The 19,713-nt window shown below is 44.4% G+C and overlaps 1 protein-coding gene and 1 long non-coding RNA gene across 2 annotated transcripts in view; both read left to right on the top strand.

Annotated features, from left to right (window-relative positions):
* LOC124502246 (uncharacterized) overlaps window positions 1-6,060 on the top strand; it is a 32,637-nt gene extending 26,577 nt beyond the window's left edge. Inside the window, exons 5-7 of the long non-coding RNA XR_006959880.1 lie at window positions 4,510-4,660; window positions 4,758-4,830; window positions 5,094-6,060. This is a non-coding gene — a long non-coding RNA (uncharacterized LOC124502246). The remainder of the gene's footprint in view (window positions 1-4,509; window positions 4,661-4,757; window positions 4,831-5,093) is intronic.
* A 561-nt stretch (window positions 6,061-6,621) lies between these two features.
* The window catches only part of PLBD1 (phospholipase B domain containing 1), a 53,179-nt gene continuing 40,087 nt past the window's right edge, over window positions 6,622-19,713 (top strand). Inside the window, exons 1-2 of the mRNA XM_047066819.1 lie at window positions 6,622-6,848; window positions 18,570-18,789. Of these exons, the coding sequence (XP_046922775.1) occupies window positions 6,740-6,848; window positions 18,570-18,789 (329 nt within the window). The 5' untranslated portion in view covers window positions 6,622-6,739. The remainder of the gene's footprint in view (window positions 6,849-18,569; window positions 18,790-19,713) is intronic.

The raw sequence follows: 19,713 nt of genomic DNA, 5'->3' as shown, positions 1-19,713 counted from the left end.
TAACATAACAGCACTTTCTACCTCTCCAGAGATGGTGATTTTTAACCAGTCAACCTGGAATTACCTGATCAATACCAGTGAGGTAGTCTCCACTTCTGCTCCCCTTAGGAGGGGGACCTTTCCTGAAACTGTACTCTATGCAGGAAGAATTTCCTTTTTCCACCCCCTTTCTGCCTTTAAAAACCTTTCCTTTTCTACAGCTCAGTGGAGGTCTTTTCTATTTGCTAGATGGGGTGTTGCTCGATTCATGAATTGTTGAATAAAGCCAATTTGATCTTTAAATGTACTCAGTTGAATGTTTATGATTTAACAGAAGCCAATGAACAGCAGACAGTTTCTCAACAGAGAGAGTATTCAAATTTCCTTTGACACCACTCCCTCAGGACTCCCTTCTCAGCCTACAGTTGTCTGGAAAATTAATATGCACAATGTACACTCCATTTCCTGTGTCCAGGAGAGGCACATCTAGTTTACGCAACGAGGCTAAAATAGGATCTTCTCCTAGTAACATTTTCTGGAGTTTTGACCCGGGTTAACAGTGTTGACTTCTAGACAGTTTGCAAGAATTAACTGCCTAAAAGTTTCTTCTTACTGTCTTTGTTTTAAAACATCAGGAGCAGCCATCCTTATCAAATATTTATCAAGTATTTTTCATTTATTCATTGTTATGTACCATTCAGGTTTAAGTCCTTTCTTATAACCTGAAAGAAAAGCAGGGACATTCATCACCGAAATATTTCACATCTATAGTCAAGGTTAAGCCCCACTAAGGAAAGGTTTAATTTGCAGTTGTTTTTATTTGGCATTTGTACTTCTGTCCATAGAATGAAGAGGTGATGCTAAATTATTAACAGTAGAGAAAAAAATAGAGGAAGCCAGTGGTAGGTACTCCAGGATGTAGCCACTGAATTTCGGCAAGAGCTAGAAAAAGAGATTTAGAACATTTTGAAAAAAAAGGACTGTCTGGCACCAGATTACATCCTTAAACAATGCAGAAAATCCTCTGTACCCTAAAAGTATTTGGGAGTGACTTTTTCAGCCTCTTTGGAGGGACAGATGGGGATAAAGATGCCTATCGGTAGGGTAAAAAGTTCGTGTGTGTCAGCTGTAGGAAAAAGAGTAATCACAAACTACTGTGTCAGTATTCAACTTGTACAGAAACTTCTTTCTTTTTTTTTTTTTCCAACGTTTATTTATTTTTGGGACAGAGAGAGACAGAGCATGAACGGGGGAGGGGCAGAGAGAGAGGGAGACACAGAATTGGAAACAGGCTCCAGGCTCTGAGCCATCAGCCCAGAGCCTGACGCGGGGCTCGAACTCACGGAGTGCGAGATCGTGACCTGGCTGAAGTCGGACGCTTAACCGACTGCGCCACCCAGGCGCCCCCAGAAACTTCTTTCTTAAGTGCTACATCTCTGGCTGCAGTAAACCATTGCTGATACACCTCTCACCTGTATGCCATGACCCTAAAGCCAAGACATGCTGATTACCCTACAATCATTGACCAAGGGCAGCCCCTCTTTTGTGTGTGCAACTTGCAAGACACGTGCAGCCTGGAAAGTATAATGGGTTGCAGCTTATAGAAAGGGCAGGTCAGTGAGTAGCAGAAAGGACAGGCACACATCACAGTACTGGGTGGGAAGTAGTCAAAACTAGCTCCACAAGCATCAAACCCAAGTCCAAGATTTCTGAGGCACGTCCATCCTTTCTTCGGTTCTGTAGCAATCTCAGCTCTATCTTCTGACACCTATAGGCCAAATGATAAGTTTAACTATCAAAACGGCCTACACACAATAATGGAGAGAAAGAATAGAAAAGACGAGAAGAATTAGTTACAGAAGTAAACACACAGAATAGTTGGATAGCAGTCTAAGACATGACCCTACACATTTGTCTTCTGAGAAACTGTTTAATCTTGTAAAGCTTCCTTCACTCTATTTATTCCAAGAGTCCAAGGCTCATTGCTCAAGGGAGGAAAAATGAAAATACTGAAAGATCAAAGCGTAAAATTTGTGGGTTTTTTGAGGTCTTGAGTAGACAAAGACCGTAGTCTTCAAAGCTGTAACCTTTCTTCTGGGAGAGGAAAATATTTTAAAATATTCAAAACCTTGGTTTGGAACCTTGAAAGACATAGATTTAAATAAAAGGGCATAAAGCATATTTAAGAACAATAAATTGGGGGGCACCTGGGTGGCTAAGTTGGTTAAGCGTCCAACTTCGGCTCAGGTCATGATCTTGTGGTTTATCAGTTTGAGCCCCAGGTCAGGCTCTGTGCTGACAGCTCGGAGCCTGAAGTCTGCTTCGGATTCTGTGTCTCCCTCTCTCTCTGTCCCTCCCCAACTCATGCTCGGTCTCTCTCTCTCTGTCTCAAAAATAAAATAAAATTTAAAAAATACATTAAAAAGATAAATTGGAATAAGAATTATAATAATGTTGAATTAGTTTTATCCAGAGAAGTAAAAAGTTTGAAGAGTTGATAAGAGAAATGTGTAGTGGGTTGATGCAAAGGCCAGTACCACCCTTCCTTTGGGGGGGTGAGTCACCTACTTGCTGGGTGGGGCTGCGTGTGGAAATATTTGGTAACAGAAACCCAAGATAGGTCTCGAATTACCAGAGGAAAGTATGTTTAAAATTTCCAGAGCATAGTTCATGAACTTGCAAAACTTAGAATGAAGTTGTGTGCCCCTCACGGCACCTGATTCGTAGAGTAGCAACAACTGGGGGAAGTGTCTGGGGAGATGTACCCCCAGATAGGCTCACTAATTGACACACACTAGAGTATCTTTGAGTCCCTACTGCCACACCCCAGAGATCAGACACACTTGAGAATGAGCCAAAGGACCCAGTAGAATCCAAATCTGGATGGAGAGGTTGCCGAATAGTATCAGAAACAGCTAGCTGCCCACAAAAAATCATGTTTCCCTACTGGGGTGTGATGTTCCAGCTACAAACTGCTGCATTTCCCAGCCTCTCTGGCATATAGGTATGGCGATATGTCTAGAGACTGTCAGTGGAATACGAGCAAAAGTGATTAAAAAGCAGGGCTACACTATAGTCTTTCCCCTTCTTCTGGTTGGAAGAAAAGACTCCAAGGTCCTAGGGTGATTATCTCTGCCTCTAGTTTGACAACCATAATGAGTTCACAAGACGTGCCTAGAATATATTAAATTTTCACAGGAAATAGTAATATCAGTAGATCACACCATAATGAACTGAAGAGTGTATTTGGGATATTATTAATTTTTGAAGAAAGCATACCACTGTCCCAGGACACTGAGAAAACTACTATTATTAAGTTGTTTAGCACTAACCACTGAATAAAAGGAACTATTAGATATTTCTTTTGGTCTGCAGCCCCAAGAATATATTGCTGAGACCCAAAGGACACTATGAACCAACAAAGTTTGGGAGCCTCTGCCTCAGGGAATGTGGAACCACAAGATGAAAGGAAGCTGGGTTTCTAAATTTCTTTTTCCTTTTTCTTTTTTTTGAGAGAGAGAGTGAGAGTGAGACCAGGGGGAGAGACAGAGGGAGAGAGAGAATCTTAGGCAGACTCCGTACTCAGCACGGAGCCCGGCGCAGGACTCAATCCCATGACTGTGAGTGACATCATGACCTGAGCCGAAATCAAGAGTCGGGTGCTTAACTGACTGAACCACCCAGCACCTCTGGGTTTCTAAATTTCTAAATGAAAGGAAGCCACATACAAATTAAGAACTCCCACACTGAACTGGGATGTGAGCCACACATAAACTTCTGTTGTATTAACCCATTGAACTTTTGGAGTTTATTTGTCACAATAGCTAGCATTACCCTAACTAATACACACAGAATGTGTAAGAATCTAGACTCAAAGCCAAGAACCACAGATAAAGGATCAGAAAAGATAAACCACATCTCGGTGGAGACCACTAAGCCCAGAGGGTGACTCACAGAGTAGATGCCTCTTATCCAATATCAGGTCAATATGTAAGGCGCCTGAAACTGAGATCAATGTCCAGGAAATGGGGAAGGATACAGAGAAGGCAAAGGATGGTAAGGACTTAGCCCAAATAAGACTGAATAACCCAAAATTTGACCTGTGAAAAGTTCTACTGTCAGTGGATAAGTGTTTGAATGCTAAGTTAGTTATGAGAAGAAATAAATTTACATGTGTGCATTGCATTCTGGAACTGTACAATTTTGAAGCCATCATATATATGTTACAGCAAGGAAAGAAACACAGAGGTCACCATCTCTGTTTCTGTAACTGGTCACCCAGCTATAGACTGGGGCCAGTATCTCAGCCAGCTGGGGTTGTTTGCCTGGTGGGGTGAGGAGCCTTAGTCTCTGGTGGTGCTGCCTAGGTGAGGTGACAGCACACTCATTAATCATTTCAGTAGGAACTCCCCTGAGCTTCTTCTACTGCTCCCTCCTACTACTCTGTAGCTGTATTTCCATTTCATTGTCAGGCTCAACCACTCTAACCAACACAATAATCCCATTTGCATCCTTTTTATTTTTTTCCAGAGAAGCCCAGTGAAGACCAAGCAGTAATTTCAAATCCCAGCTCAATGAAACTATTATTGTGTCTCTGGGTGGAAACATGCCTCCCTCTTGCTCACTGAAACTCCTAAACCAGTGGAGCCCAGATTCAGGAAAAAGTAGCACCAGGAATAAGGTAATGGCTGGTGAGACACCCCAAACCACACATGTCTGCCAGAAAAGTGATAAAGACCTTTCATAGTCAACATCTTCTGTGGTCCTTCTCTTCTCAGTTAGGTGTGAGTTTGGCTGCTCATATCCCTCCCTGAGAAGTAACCCCCCTGCCCCGCCTCCAATTTAAAGAAGGTAAGATGTATCATCATCCAATCCGGTGATTCTCAACTGAGGGCAATTTTGCCCCTTAGGGGAGCATTTGGCAATTAGCCTGGAGTCATTGAGATCGTTACAACTTGCGGGAGGGATGATACTGGCACTTAGTGGATACTGGCCAGGGGATACATAGGACAACCCCCAACAACAAAGAATTGTATGGCCCACAATGTCACAGTGCTGAAGTTGAGAAACCCTGATTGAATTAATTTATTTACATAATTTGCTTCCCCCACTAGAGTGCAAGCTTCGTGAGAACAGAGATTTTGTCCACCTTGCTTATTGCTCTATGTCTGGAACATGGAAGTCAACAAATATTTGATGACTACCTAATAGATGAATGCATGTCTCATAGCTCCCACCAGGTATTTTTACATACATGATCACATCCAAATACTTGGCTCCTTGCACTGGACGGATTAGTAAGATGAAAGAAGGTGGTAGAGGGTAGCATGACTCAAATATCTGGGGTGGCACAACTTCTTTGAATGTCCTACGTAGCTCTCTTCCCAACGTGGCGCAGCCAGAATCCTCATAATTTGCCTTCACTTTAATTTTCTAACTTGAAGAAAAATGTGCACTTTTTGCAATGTCCTCAGTTCCTTCATTCGTTAAGTGACATTATCATCCAGGTACTGTAATCGGTGCTGTCACCAAACAAAATGATGGCTTAGGACTTGTGTTCAACAATTTGCACAGAGATGTGGTGTAATTGTTCTACATCTATTCTAACAACTGTAAATGTATCTCCCTCTCTAAGAAAGCTGCTTCTTGTCCTCCCTTCCCATCTCCCCTTGACATCTCAGTTAAGCTTGCAAGAAAGACCAAGAGAAGAGAGTGGGGTACCTAGCGCCTCCCCACCCCACTCTGTAGTGGCTTGTCCCGGTCCTGGGTTCCCACACTGTACCTTAACCATAGCTCTGTTACAGTACTAATGGCAAATTCCGAGCACCCGTTTATTTATAGGGCTTTGTCCCTTCTTGTCTGGTAGGACATGCTCTTGATTGTATATCCCGGGCACCTGGCACATAAGATGGGCTCAACAAATGCTTAAGCACATAAGATGGGCTCAACAAATGAGATGGGCTCAATAAAATGCATTTTGCCTACTTCACAATGTCACCTAGGGCACCCTTTGCCAACTTCACAATGTCACCCAAGGCATAGTTTTGCCTACTTCACAATGTCAACTGACCACCCCCCCCCCCCCCCCCCCAGAAATGGGAACTTCGCGGGAACTCAGGGATAGATCTAGTTTCGGCCCCGTCTGAATCACATTCTAGTGGTGGCTCCAGCCAATGGAGAGAACGGCAAAGGAGCGAAAGTCCTGGGCTGCAGCAAATGGATCTAGGTTAAACAGCCGAGATGGAGGGGCACTGATCACTGAGGGATTAAGGGACCCGTGAAGACCACTGCAGAATGGCAAAGAAGCAGAGCTGCGTATAGGCAGGGGCATGGCCCAGGGTGCCTCATCCCAGCAGCTACAGACGAGTGGCCGAACCTGGCGACAGAGGCTAGCGGTGTTGATGTGAACTGGTTCGTTCAGACCTTGGGCCGCAAAACTGCCCGACGAGCGCAGGGAAAGTGGCACGTACCCTCTCCAGATCGCATAAGCGCAGCTGGGGAACTTGCCCAGCCCAGCCCACAGGGTGCTAAAGGGTCAGAAAGGACCCGCCTTTCCCAGACTGGGGCCCGGCGGGGCGAAGGTTGTTCCCAAGGCCACGTGAGGCTTCCTCGCCCCTAAAAGCCCCAAACAGGCAGGGCTAATGGAAGAGGGAAGTTAGGGACGCCCCAACCTCGGAGACGCTGCGCCGTGCAGCCGGCCCTAGAGCCGCTCTCACGACAGCTGCCTCGTCCAACCGGGGGAGGTCGCGGCCGCCAAGCGATGGCCCGCCGCAGCCGGGACGGGCGCCCCGGGCTGTCCGCGCCGCCGACCCCGCCGCTGCTGCCGCTGCTGCTGCTGTTGGCCGCCGCGGTGTCGCCGAGCCTGGCAGGTGAGCCGTGCGCGCCCCGAGGACCTGAGGCCCCGGGGAGAGGGAGTCCGGGGACAGGCGCCTGCGTGCCCCGCGCTGCGCCAGCCGCCGCTCCGTGCGCTCCCGCCCGCGCCCGCGCCCGGGCTCGGCCAAGTTGACTCCCAGCGGGTGTCTGGGTTCTGGGCGGACGCCGCGGGGCGGGGGGACGGGCCGGACCCGCTGCGGCCCGCCGCAGCTCCGGGATGGCCCCCGAGAAGGGCACGGGGTGTGCTTCTGCGAACTTAAGAAGTGTTGGCCAGAATTCTTGGCCAATAAATCAGTTCGCTCCTGCGCGACTCTTGGCTTGCTGAGCCTTTCTCTACTGGTCCTAAAAAAACCAGTATAAATAAATATATTTATAATAAATATAATAAATAAATATATAATAAATTAATAAATTAATAATAAAATACAAATAAAATATAATAAATAAATAATAAATAAAATATTTAAATATAAATATATTTATAAATAAAATATATTTATTCACATCTTAGAGGTCTGATTCCGGACTGCCAGTTTTTCTTCTCAACTGCCAATGACTTTGGTTTAAAATAACCGCAACCTGGTATTGTCAGCTTGATATGTGCCAGGCGGTGTGCTACAGGGCTTTTCCTATTAATGCTTACCACAACCCTAAATAGGATTTGTTATCCTCATTCTACAGAACGTTTGAAATTGAGAGAAAATTCAGTAGTCTGGGTTAAGATACGCAGCAAGTGAAGTCGTTGCTGAGTTGACAAATGGCATTTACTTAAATACAACCCCCTTTGTAAAACAGGTGTTATCCTGACAGATATTAACTCCAATCTATACCCTTTGTGGAAAAAAAAAAAAGAAAAAGAAAATGAAACAAAAAAGCAAACAAGAACAAAAAAACTCCTGGATTTATCAGTTTTCTTCCCAATGGATAAGACCAAGATTAACCATAGACACTTGAAAGACTTTAACAGTAATATTAAGGGAGGATTAAGTTTATTTCATAAGCCCTTTTCTGTGCTGAACTTGTGCAAGAGTAGGGTGGAGTTCGGGAGAGCAAACCCCTTCCCAAATGAGTGTACTGATTCTTATTACACCACCTTCCATCGACAAGCAACCACAGTTATCAGATTTCAAGCTCTTTGCTTTCACAACTTGCTCCCTTACCACTCTTAAATCTTTCCAGTCTTTTAAACTGCCTGGGCCGCTGGGATCAGCAGCCATGCACCCCCAGACCCCTGACTCCTGATTTACCTGCACATTCTGTTCCTTGCCTGGGATATGGAGGTGGCGCTCATGCCACACTTTTAGCCCAGCTGCTCATGCAGACATGCCTGGGACAGGCTAGAAAGTGCTCCAGAAACGGAAATGGCTTTTTGTGTCCAAAATGATGAGTGAAACCCTTCTAACTTTTCTGTTCCTCTGGAGTTTTCGGGTTTATTTATTTACTTTTACATTTATTTATTATTGAGAGACAGAGAAACACAGAGCGTGGTGAGCAGGGGAGGGTTAGAGAAAGGGGGAGACACAGAATCCGAGGCAGGCTTCACGCTCTGAGCTGTCAGCACAGAGCCCGACGCGGGGCTCGAACTCACAAACTGGGAGATCATAACCTGAGCCGAAGTCGGTCGCCTAACCAACTGAGCCACCCAGGCACCCCTGGGTTGTTTTAAATGTTCATTAGATGGAGGGGACAGCCTGAGGAGTGAGGTAGAGATATTGTTTTTCTGAAGATGAGGCACTGTTTATTTAAGAAGTTATCACCTGACAAGAAACAGCTGCTTACACTGAGTTCTCCAAATAATCAGCTGACACCAGGCCAGTTTGGTCAGGAGTCAAGGCAAAGAGCGAGGAAGTTTCTGCGGCCAGTGATCCTGACAGCACTGTGCCTGGTAATCCGGAAAAGACTTCTTACCATGGTCTTGTGGAACAGCTGGTGATGCCCACACTGATTACTTAGAACAGACGTGATCTGTTTCCTTTGTTCCACCCATAGTAACCTGCTTTCCGGTGCAACTTTTCTGCTCTGTTTTACCCTTCTACTAGACTGACAGCCTTTGCTACCTCTTGCTTGTCATGTTTTCTCTGAAGTGCCCTGCTCGGTACTCTGAATTTGACGAGTACCCAACAAACACTGAAGGGATTGCATTTTCATCTCCCTGGGATGATTTTGATAGCTACCAGTGTGCACCTATTAATCCAAAAACATCCTTAAGTTTTAAAGCTTACTTGGTAGCTTCATCCCTACAGAAACATTGGCAAACAATTGCACATTCATCCTTTCCTGTCTTTCAAACTGTTATACACTTCAGCCATTTAATAGCATTGCCTTTATCCTTCCAGATTGAAAAGCCCCATATTTGTTTTTAGGAATGTCTTACATAATTTTTCTAAGTGGTGTGTAGAGTGAAGTCACATCACTAGGGAAAGAGATGAGTTGGTTGCCGAGAACTTTTAAGTTGGCATGTGCTTTGTGGTAAAACTGGTTCCAAATCTGGCCCCTGGACTTGCAGGGCTAGATTCTGGAAATGCATTCTCTCCCGAGCTCTAGAGCTGATCAGATACAAAGAAGCTGATTCACCTGAGTCTCTTCACCAAAATACCAATAATTAAGTTTGAGCAGATTGCCCCAGCCACTTTCTTATAATCAAATTACACCAGATAGATAATATTAGGGCTTCTCAGGCTGAAGGCCTGATTGATTTGCTCCCCAGTAAGACTGAGGCTTCCGTTGGCCTAGACAACACTTGCCTGGCACAGCTGGCCCTTGACTCTGGGACACTGCCTCTTCCACACTTCCATGACTCACCGGTGCCCACCGGAGGCCAACCCATTGCCTCTCTAGATGGGCTAATACCTTTATGTGTTGTGGGGGATTTGCCGTCGTGGGAGCTGTTCAGTCTCCTTAAGGTGCCTTGGTAGATCTTTGGTTGAGGCTATTCTCAGTTGATCCTTTAACTCTGAGGGCCTTCTTATTTCCAAATTCACTTGAGGTAGTTGCTCCATGTGTTCATTCTTTCTGTGGCAGTTCATTTTTGGAAGTGTAATATGAGAGAGGTAGCATGGAATTCTAGAAGCAGAAACCATGGAGCCAGACTGCCTGTGTTTCAGTCCTGGCTCCCATACTTACTGTGTGACCTTCAGCCAGTTATCTACTATCTCTGTACCTCAGTTTCCTCTTCTGTAACGTGGGTATTTTAGTGTCTGTGTCATAAGGTGGTTGTGGGAGACAGCGCCCCGAACCGTGGGGGATGGGTAACTGAGTGACCGTTACTATTGGCCATTGGAGTTTCCCTTCTCTGGAAAGTCATCATGGATCTTTTGATAAGACAACCAGGATTGCAGATGATAGTCTACATGCTGTGAAGTAACAACTTGTTATAAAAGCAGGGTTTTTTCCTTAATCATGGTCCAACGTTTCAGGGATTTGGAGTACACACCAGCATGTTAAGCAGGTGCTGCAGAAAAGTGAGCACTGCCCTAGGTCTCTTTCCTGGGTTATAACTGATTGATTGAAATCACCTTGATTTCTCTAAATGCAATTTTTTTTTAATTTTTTTTTAACGTTTATTTATTTTTGAGACAGAGCATGAACGGGGGAGGGTCAGAGAGAGGGAGACACAGAATCCGAAACAGGCTCCAGGCTCCGAGCCGTCAGCACAGAGCCTGACGCGGGGCTCGAACCCACGGACCTCGAGATCATGACCCGAGCCAAAGTCGGCCGCCCAACCGACTGAGCCACCCAGGCGCCCCTCTAAATGCAATTTTATTCATCATGATTTAATCCTGAATCAAGAATTTCCCAACTCTTTTTGGTCTTTCTGAGCCTCGCTAAATCTTCCTACAGCTCATCCCCATTGTCGTGGGGTTTCAGACTCCAAAGAAGTCAGTGTTCTTGGTAAACTTGAATATTGTCTTGTGCTCTCCCTCTATCAGTTTGTTTATAAAAATGTGTACAAGCTAAGTTCCAGAACAACTTCTGGGGAAAGTGCCCATTCGCCTTTATTATTAAAATTAGTTTCCTGGTCCTTCTGGAAATGTGAATCTGACAGCAAAGATCAAAGTCTTTCTCCAGAAGAAAATGTAAGAGGATCCTCCTTCAAGTCTTTAAATCAAGGTAGAATATTTTTTAAAAACTTTTCATAATAGGTAAGCTATGAATCATGTAAACTCCAGCTTGGAACCATGTCTGACGTACAAAACAGAAATTTTTGTTTTCACACTTTTTTACGCATTATTTTTACTTTGTCACCTGTTATCTTTTAGGGTTTTTTGGGGGGTGGAGGAAAGATTCTAGATTATAAAGCATTAACTATTAAGATAGCAAAAGAGGTAGCAGCACCAAAAATGGAATGAATCTCAAAGGATTTATTTTGTTCAATTTTTTAAGTTTTTAAAATGCATTTGTGCTTCATCTTTTTTAAAAAAAAATGGAGTGAGTTCCAGTTGCTCCTACAACTTATATTTCACAATCACTTGAAGATTGAACTTTACCTAGCCTCCTGGGGCGCCTGGATGGCTCAGTTCGTTAAACACCCAACTCGTGATTTTGGCTCAGGTCATGACCTCACAATTTGTGAGGTCGACCCCCACATCAGGCTCTGTGCTGACAGCATGGAGCCTGCTTGGGAGTCTCTCTCTCTCTCTCTCTCTCTCTCTGCCCCTCCACTGCTCTCTCTCTTTCTCAAAATAAATGGATAAAAATTTTTTTAAAGGATGTAGTTAGAAAATTTATTACTGTTATTATGTTGTTTCTTTGTACTACTGCAAAACAGGAACTTAATGCAGTAAAAGATGAAACTAAGAGAGGTAGTGAAATTATGAGGAAACTTTAATCTAAAACTTGAAACTCATCCGCGCAAACAGCAGGTATCACGTTACAGTCTTCCAGGGGGAAATTGTGAAAGTCTCTTGATTCAGGGCTTGCTCCGAAATGTGTCAGTTAGCCTTGCAAATGCAGTGACAATCCCAGCACATGAGGTAGTGGCGAATTGTTCCAACCAGCATTTGCAAACCTAAGATACCAAAATTCGAATTCACCATTAGAATTAATATACAGACAATACCAGCCTGTCCCCTTCCCAGCTAGGGTGAAAGTGTGACCTTCCCAGCTGGTGTGAAAGTTCGGGATGTAGGCAGTCACATAATCAATAGAACACTTTGATAGGCCCGATGGAGTCAATACAATGAAGTAACAGATGCCACCTCTGATACTCAAGGAGCTTGTAATTCAAGTTTGTGAACCAAATCCATCCAAATACATGTAAACTAAAGAGTGTTCTAGATGAGGAGTGAGCTAAGAGTGCAGAATCAGAAAGGGGCCAAGTGGATAAGACTTTTAGCAAGAATTTTGATTTAAACTAGCAGTGAGGAATAGGTACATTCCAAGGGAATGAAGGAAAGGGATCATTCCATATCCAAGCAAATGTCTCAGCATTTTTCTGCATTAGCGTTTTGTTTCTTTGACTCTATTTTTTTAAATGTTTATTCACTTTTTTTGAGAGAGAGAGACATAGAGCTTGAGTGAGGGAGGGGCAGAGATAGAGCTCTGGAGACACAGAATCCGAAGCAGGCTCTAGGCTCTGAGCTGTCAGCACAGAGTCCAACGCGGGGCTTGAACTCAGGAACTCAGGAGATCACGACCTGAGCCTGAGTGGGATGCTTAACCGACTGGGCCACCCAGGCACCCCTGACACTATTTTTTAAAAGAGATGTCCCTCTCTACTTACCTAATATATTGGGCACGTTATGCATTGCACCTCACGCCTTCTCACTGCCCTTTATTCGAGCTTCTGAAGCTGTAAGGTAAGGCACATCACCCTAGCCACGCTGTAGGGATTCCTTGCTTTCTACCTCAGAGCTTCTCTGGTGTGGTAACCACCTAGCACTGGAGCATCTGCAAACCGGGGAAGAGGGACTTAACATCCCACAGGGCAGCCTTTGCCCAAAGCAGGATGGAGCAGATGGATAAATGCACCTCCTTCCATCCCTGGGATGGGGTCATCAGGGGTTTATCTACACCGCTGTTCGGGCCATCTCAAATCGCACCTTCGAATTAGCTTTTCCCTCCTTCCTGGCCTCACTTTCCCCATTCCCCATCCCCGTTCCCAGGGAGCACTTTCCCAAAATAGTCCTCCATCCAGCAAGAGTCCTAGGCTCTGATTTCCGCTGGGAGTGAGAGCTGAAACACTTACAATTTTGCTGCCTGGAGGTCGTTCATTCATGAATCAGTTATTTTCTTAGTGATTCTGATGAAGAGCCAGATCAAATCTAAAATCCAGATAGCAGTTTACTGAGCCCTTCCCAAGAAGGGAAGTGGGGAAGTATACTGCCAAGGTATGCCAAGAGATACTGAGAGATCATGGTCAGTGGACACAAAGGAGAAAAACACTTCAAGGACCAGAGTGAACACTACTTAGAGAAACTCAATCTGAATAGCTTTAAGTTGCAATCTTAATTTTTAAACTATTTTCTCTTACCTATTTTGTATCCTTCCTCCCCTTTCTTCCTCTTCTCTTCCTAACTTACTGAATATATTAGGTAAAATTTCATTGCTCTGGGTTGAAAACCACTTACTTTTTCATGAATGAAGTGCTTGGGAAATTAGTTTCCAAATATGGGAGAGGGCGACTTAAGCCACCTATGACTATTTTACAAACGCTAAGACAGTGTTAGGATTTTTTTTTTCCAGCCGAAAACAACTCATAGAAAATATTAGAATACACAAGTCAATAAATTTAATGTGAGCATTTGGGTTTTGATGTGCAGAGTAATATAAAAATGAGGTGACTTCTTCCATTTTTATCTTATAGAAGAAAAATGCTTTGTTTTTATAAAGTAACGCTCCCAGATATTTATCAAATGCGTTGGCTTTGAAGACGTTGCTGTTAAAAAGTTTTAAATCTCATTTCCCTGTTAACAACTCTAGGGAAAATATCAACACGTGTCACTTGCCCCTTGGGTGTCTGAACCATCCCCAAACCCCTTCCCTGAGCTTGAAGACATAACGACTTGCTTTGACTAACTTCTGTGAATGGCCTGATAAACTTCACTTTCATTTTAAGAACACATGCAATTAAACTAGACTCACCCAGAAACAGTCTTTTGCCAGGTGCAGTGCTCCCAGGGTATACGTTGGTAAACGGGGCCACTCTGTCTTCACAGAGTTGGTGTAAAGCTAGTTTGGGATTAAAAGTATAGTTTTCTACCTGTTTGCTACTACTTATCCTTTTCACAACATCTGCCTCCCAACATGGAAATGTATAAAAAAAAAAAAAATAGAGGGGCGCCTGGCGGCTCGGTCATTTGGGCGTCCACATTTTGGTGTTAGCTCCTGTCATGATCTCAAAGTTCATGAGTTCCAGCCCCGCGTCGGGGTCTGTGCTGGCAGTATGGAGTGTGTTTGGGCTTCTCTCTCTCTCTGTCTCTTTCTGCCCCTCCTGCTTGCTCTCTCTCTCTCCCTCCTGCTCGCTCGCTCTCTCTCCCTCTCTCAAAATAAATAAATAAATTTAAAATAAAATAAAAAAATTTTTAATTAAAAAAAATAGAAACGTGCAATAGCTTAAACTACTAAAGGATTTAATTGGGGCACCTGGGTGTCTCAGTCCATTGACTGTCTGACTCTTGATTTTGGCTCAGGTCATGATCCCAGGGTCGTGGTATCGAGCCCCGTGTCAGGCTCCACACTTGGCGTGGAGCCTGCTTAAGATTCTCCCTCCTTCTGTCTCCTTCCCCCCCCCCACCTCTCTCTCCAAAAAAAATAAATAAAATAAAAAAATAAAATAAAACCTATTAAAGGATTTAAGAACTTCAGAAAGTAGCACGGTGCCAGGAAAACCAGAAAGAGTTGATGCAAGGAGAAAACCTTGAGGCAGGGAAGACCTCATTTGGGGGGGGGGGAGTGTAAAACTTAGATGCTGGCTAGATTCTCAAGGCACGTGCTAAATCAGTCAGTGTGTTAGCAGGAAAATTTTTATCACCGAATTCTCTTAAGGGAAAAGGTTTCTTTCGAGCATGGAGGCACACTAGTGTCAAAAACAAGCACAGATTTGCAGAAGTTCATTATTTGCGGTCAGGAAGTTACGGAGTGCCGGCAACAGTGAACACACAGCCCTTGAGTGCTCGGGAGAGGGAGCAAGCCAAGTTTATGTCCAGAGGGGCTGCTGGAATGGAAGGTGAAGTTAAGGAAGGCCACGGCCGGTGTTCAGGGAGAAATGCTGAGGTTTCAGAGAAAGGGAATGAAGCTACAAGCATGCCACGTGGGTGGAACAGAAAGGGAAGAGCCTGGCGAGGCTTGCTCACCTTGCTTCTTCCCTTTACACTTTCTGTTTCTGTCTCTGCCCCTGATGCAGCAGTTGTGAGGGGGCAGGGGGGCTGCTTTTATATAGTCAGCCTTGCTTTCTTCACTTTCCTACAAGACTCACTGGAGGTGAGGGTGGAAGAGAAGGTGTGAGGAAAGCTAGGGAAAGACTGAGGCCAAGGCACTGTGATCCAGAATCAATCTGGAAAACATATTTATTGCATTTGGTAGCAAAAGAAGAGAAGTTGCTATGGATGCTACCCACAACTGTCAAAATGCAGCCAATCGGCTTTATTAACAAGTAGACTCTTATTTGTCACCCAGAGTTTAACAAAGTACTGTGAACCTACCTATGCTTAGTAATGTCATTATTTTCACTTGGCCAAATTTTTTTTTTATTTGAGAGAGAGAAAGAGTACACACGGTGGAGAGGGACAGAGGGAGAGAGAGAGAGAGAGAGAGAGAGGGAGAGAGAGAGAGAGAATGAGAATCTTAAGCAGTTTCCACGCTCAGCTCAGAGCCAGACACAGGGCTCAATCCCACAACCCTGGGATCATGATCTGGACTCGAATCAAGGGTCAGACGCTCAACTGACTGAACCACCCAGGTGCCCCAACCACTTAGCCATTTTTAAAGAAAGGCCACCAGGGGCGCCTAGGTGGCTCAGCCAGTTGAGTGTCTGACTCTTGATTTCAGCTCAGGTCATGATCTTACAGTTCGTGAGTTTGAGGCCCAAGCAGGCTCTGCACTAACAGCACAGAGCTTGCTTGGGATTCCCTCTGCCTCTCTCTCTCTCTCACCCCCTCTCAAATAAATAAATTGAAAGAAAGAAGAAAGAAAGAAAGAAAGAAAGAAAGAAAGAAAGAAAGAAAGCCCACCATTATGGTCATGACTTCACTCAGAAGTAAAATGACTTTCCTGCTAAGAATCATTCTTCAAGGGTCATTATTAGCATTAGCTTCTAAGTCTGACCAAGTCCCAGCCAATCACCCAGCCTCCTTGGAACAAGGTGCTATGATACTCTAGTTTTAAGATTATACTTTCAGCACTCATATGATACACAATCTTTGCATCAACACAATAAATCGATAAAATGTTGAGTCCATTTTTAATGTTGACAACAAAAAACGTTTATAAACATTGAATCTGAACTTTCTAGTATCTTAACCACTAAAAACACAGTATGTCCAAAACTAAACTCATATTCCCTCCCTCCCCAGCTCCCTCTCTGAGTCAATGATACAACATCCATCCACTGGGTCTCAGTCTGGGACCCGAGAGTCATTCCGGCTTCTTCCTACCTCTTTGAAGACCTGAATATGAAGTTGGTCTTTCACCTGAGCAGCTGTGCCATAGTTTCTTAGGCCAAGAAACAAATGCATCACATACCATTTCCTTTCTACATTTCTTTTCTCTTTTTCCTTTTCTTCTTCTGTCTCCTTTCCTTTCACAAATACTTACTGAGCATCTGCCATAGGCTAAGCAATATACTAGTGCTGAGTCTTTGGCCTCGAGGAGTTCATAGGCTAGAAGCAGCTGAAGACATGTGAGTTACAGTGCAATGTGATAGGCCCAAAGAAGATGCACCTACGAGCAAGTTACATTGAGCTTGTAGGGCAAGCGAGCCTCCATGAAGTGGGTGCTACTTCCTGCATCTTAAGTAGCAATTTTGAGATTGCTGTGTGGTTAACAAGGCAGGAACTCTCTGGCAGAGGAAACAGCATATGCAAAGTGAGAGGTGTTGGACCAGCTAATGGCAGGTTGGACAGTGGTATATAATGGCTTCCAGATCACCAAGTGCGTGGGGTAGTGGATGAAGATGCATAGGTAGGCAGAAACCAGATCATGAAGGCCAAGAGTATAAGCTGAAGAACTTTATTTATAGGAAATGGAAGTCACTGAAGATTTTTGGTAGGCAAGTAAACAAATCAGGTTTGCATTTTAGGAAAGTCACTCTGGCAGAGTATGAAGAACGAATTACAGGTCAGAGGGACCTTCAAAAAGGCCTTTTTTATGGTTAAGGCTAGTTGTGATACCTGAAGTAACATGGAAAGGTAGAGCTGCAGAGGAAGAGACTGGAGGAAGAGATGCTTAGGAGGCTTTGATTCAACATGAGTTTGCAGAAGAGAGAGGAGGCCTGGATGGGCGTGGGTCTCAGGTGGAACGATCACAGAGATAGAAAGCAGAAGGTGAAGGATGGGTGAGAGAGAATATGAATTCTGTTCTGGATATTTGGAATTTCTTTTGTTTATGGAATCATCCAGCTAATGTTATCAAGTGTGCGTTGGGCGTACAAGATAAAGAAAAACCCAGGGGGAGGATGAGGGTAAAAGCAGGCAGAAGAGGAGGAGACTCGGGAGATTCACGCTGTCCCAGATTCAGGGGAGGAAAGAGTTTTAAGAATAAGTGGTCACCAGCGTCAAAGGCTTTCGGCAGTTCACGCGACATTAAGATTCAAGGATATCATCGGTGACCCAAACCAGAGCAGTGTCGGTAGCATGATGGGGATGAATACCAGTCTGCGGCAGGCTGAAGGGAGGAAGTTGAGGAAGTGGTGTGTGAGCATGTGCCTCTTTCTAAGGGGTGAGGTCTGGAAATGGGCCAGTCATATTCATAGCTCTCTCACCACACTTGGCATAGCCCCTGACCCAGAACGCCCTAGAATATATTTGGAACAATTTCACGAAGGGAGTGAGAGATTCTGGCGATGGCCAGATCTGGTCCCAGGCTCCAAAGAGATCTTCTGTGATTGGTTTTCCCTTAGGCATGAGACAATGGAGCATGTCAGTCCACTTCAGTGGGAGGAGCCATGGCAGGAAGAGAGCTTTAGGGTACAGGAGCAGGAAGACACAGGATGGAACCAAGTTCCCCAAAAGAGTGAGAGGGGTCAATCCATAGCATGGGTAGATGGATGGAGGTGAACAAGTAGGGGGAGATGGCTACAGGACGTGTCAGGATAAATTCACAAAAATATCAAGAACTTGAGAGGCAATAGTTTATATTATTTCCCGCAAAATAGGAATCTAATGTCATGTGTGAAGAATTAGGCAAAAGAGAGACAATAAGGAGCCTGAGAATATGGATGCTTTGATACAACGGCTGAGGGGATCAAAGGAGCCCCAGCCCTGGCCTTGCCCAGAATCCCATCTCTAAGGATGAAACATTGAGACCCACCTCTGCGATGCTCTGATTACTTCCCCCCACCTTTGACCTAGTTCTCCATGTTCTGAGCTCATCCCCCTTCATCAGGCTCTGGTTTTTGCCCACTTGTAACAAGGGCAAACTACAGTGGCAGATGTCCCGATTCTAATACAACGGGATTCCTTAAAAGCAACTATGTTGGAATCGTTGGTTACCTGGGAAAAAGTGTATCGGCAAATCAGTTAAATGGCATCCTGTTATTATCGCCTTTTCTTTTCTTCCAGGAGTCCACTATGCAACTGTGTACTGGATGCCTGCTGAAAAGACAGTACAAGTCAAAAACGTACTCGACAGGAATGGGGACGCCTATGGCTTTTACAATGACTCTGTGAAAACCACAGGCTGGGGCGTCCTGGAAATCAGAGCGGGGTATGGTTCTCAGGCCCTGAGCAATGAGATCATCATGTTTGTGGCTGGCTTTTTGGAGGGTTACCTCACTGCCCCGTAAGTACTCCGGTCATGGTGAAGAACTACCAGGCAACTTCTGTCCCTTTCTTTGTCCACCAATGCTTCTTGTCTTCCTGACATTGAACATTAGAACTGGAAAGTAGCTGAGGTCCTCCTCAGCGGATAGAAACATGATCAGAATTACATTTACACCAGTAATCAGGACCTGCCTAGAAGGAACAAAGCCCCCATTGTGGCATTCTTCAATTCTCATGGTACTTAAAATCTTTCCTTTTCATGAAACTGTTTTATTTATTTTTTTAATGTTAGTTTATTTTTTGAGAGAGAGAGAAAGAGCATGTGCACCAGTGGGGGAGGGGCAGCAAAAGGGGGAGAGGGGATCTGAGGCAGGCTCCATGTTGACAGCAGAAAGCCTGATGTAGGGCTTGAACTCACGAACCAAGATCATGACCGTGAAATCGTGACCTGAGTCAGAGTTGGATGCTTAACCGACTGAGCCACCCAGGAGCCCCTCGTGAAACTATTTAAAACACAGCTAAGCCGTTTTATCCCACTAGTCATTTATTGTCTGGTAGAAGGAAAATGATAGGCAGAGTGACCGAGAAGCACAAAACATGGAAGATTTAATTTAAAATACAAGAACATTTTTAAATGGTCTTAAAACAATAATTTCAAGTGGGCAAAGATTTTAAATTGAAATTCTGATGTCTAATATAAATATCCCTTCCAGTTCTATCGTTACTTAATTCTCTCGTCTTTTCCTTGTCTTGTGAAAATAACAAGGATGTAGTTAATAATAATGCAATCAGGTCACATCCCTTTCAGAGATAAGCTCTTTAAGGAAAAGAAGGTCACAGCTCATTTAATCAAGCCTCATCCTTCCTTTGATATAAAAAGTGTCTTGATTTGGCTTTCTCTGTGACCTAGACCATTGAGGACAGTTTAACCAAACCCTATTTT

Source organism: Lynx rufus, unplaced genomic scaffold, assembly GCF_022079265.1.
Source record: "Lynx rufus isolate CCGP_SWC_20201006 ecotype Redwood Valley unplaced genomic scaffold, mLynRuf1.p SCAF_7, whole genome shotgun sequence".
In the NCBI taxonomy this organism is placed as follows: Eukaryota; Metazoa; Chordata; class Mammalia; order Carnivora; family Felidae; genus Lynx; species Lynx rufus.
Note: the sequence above shows the minus strand (reverse complement) of the source record. Positions and strands in the feature narration are given on the sequence as shown.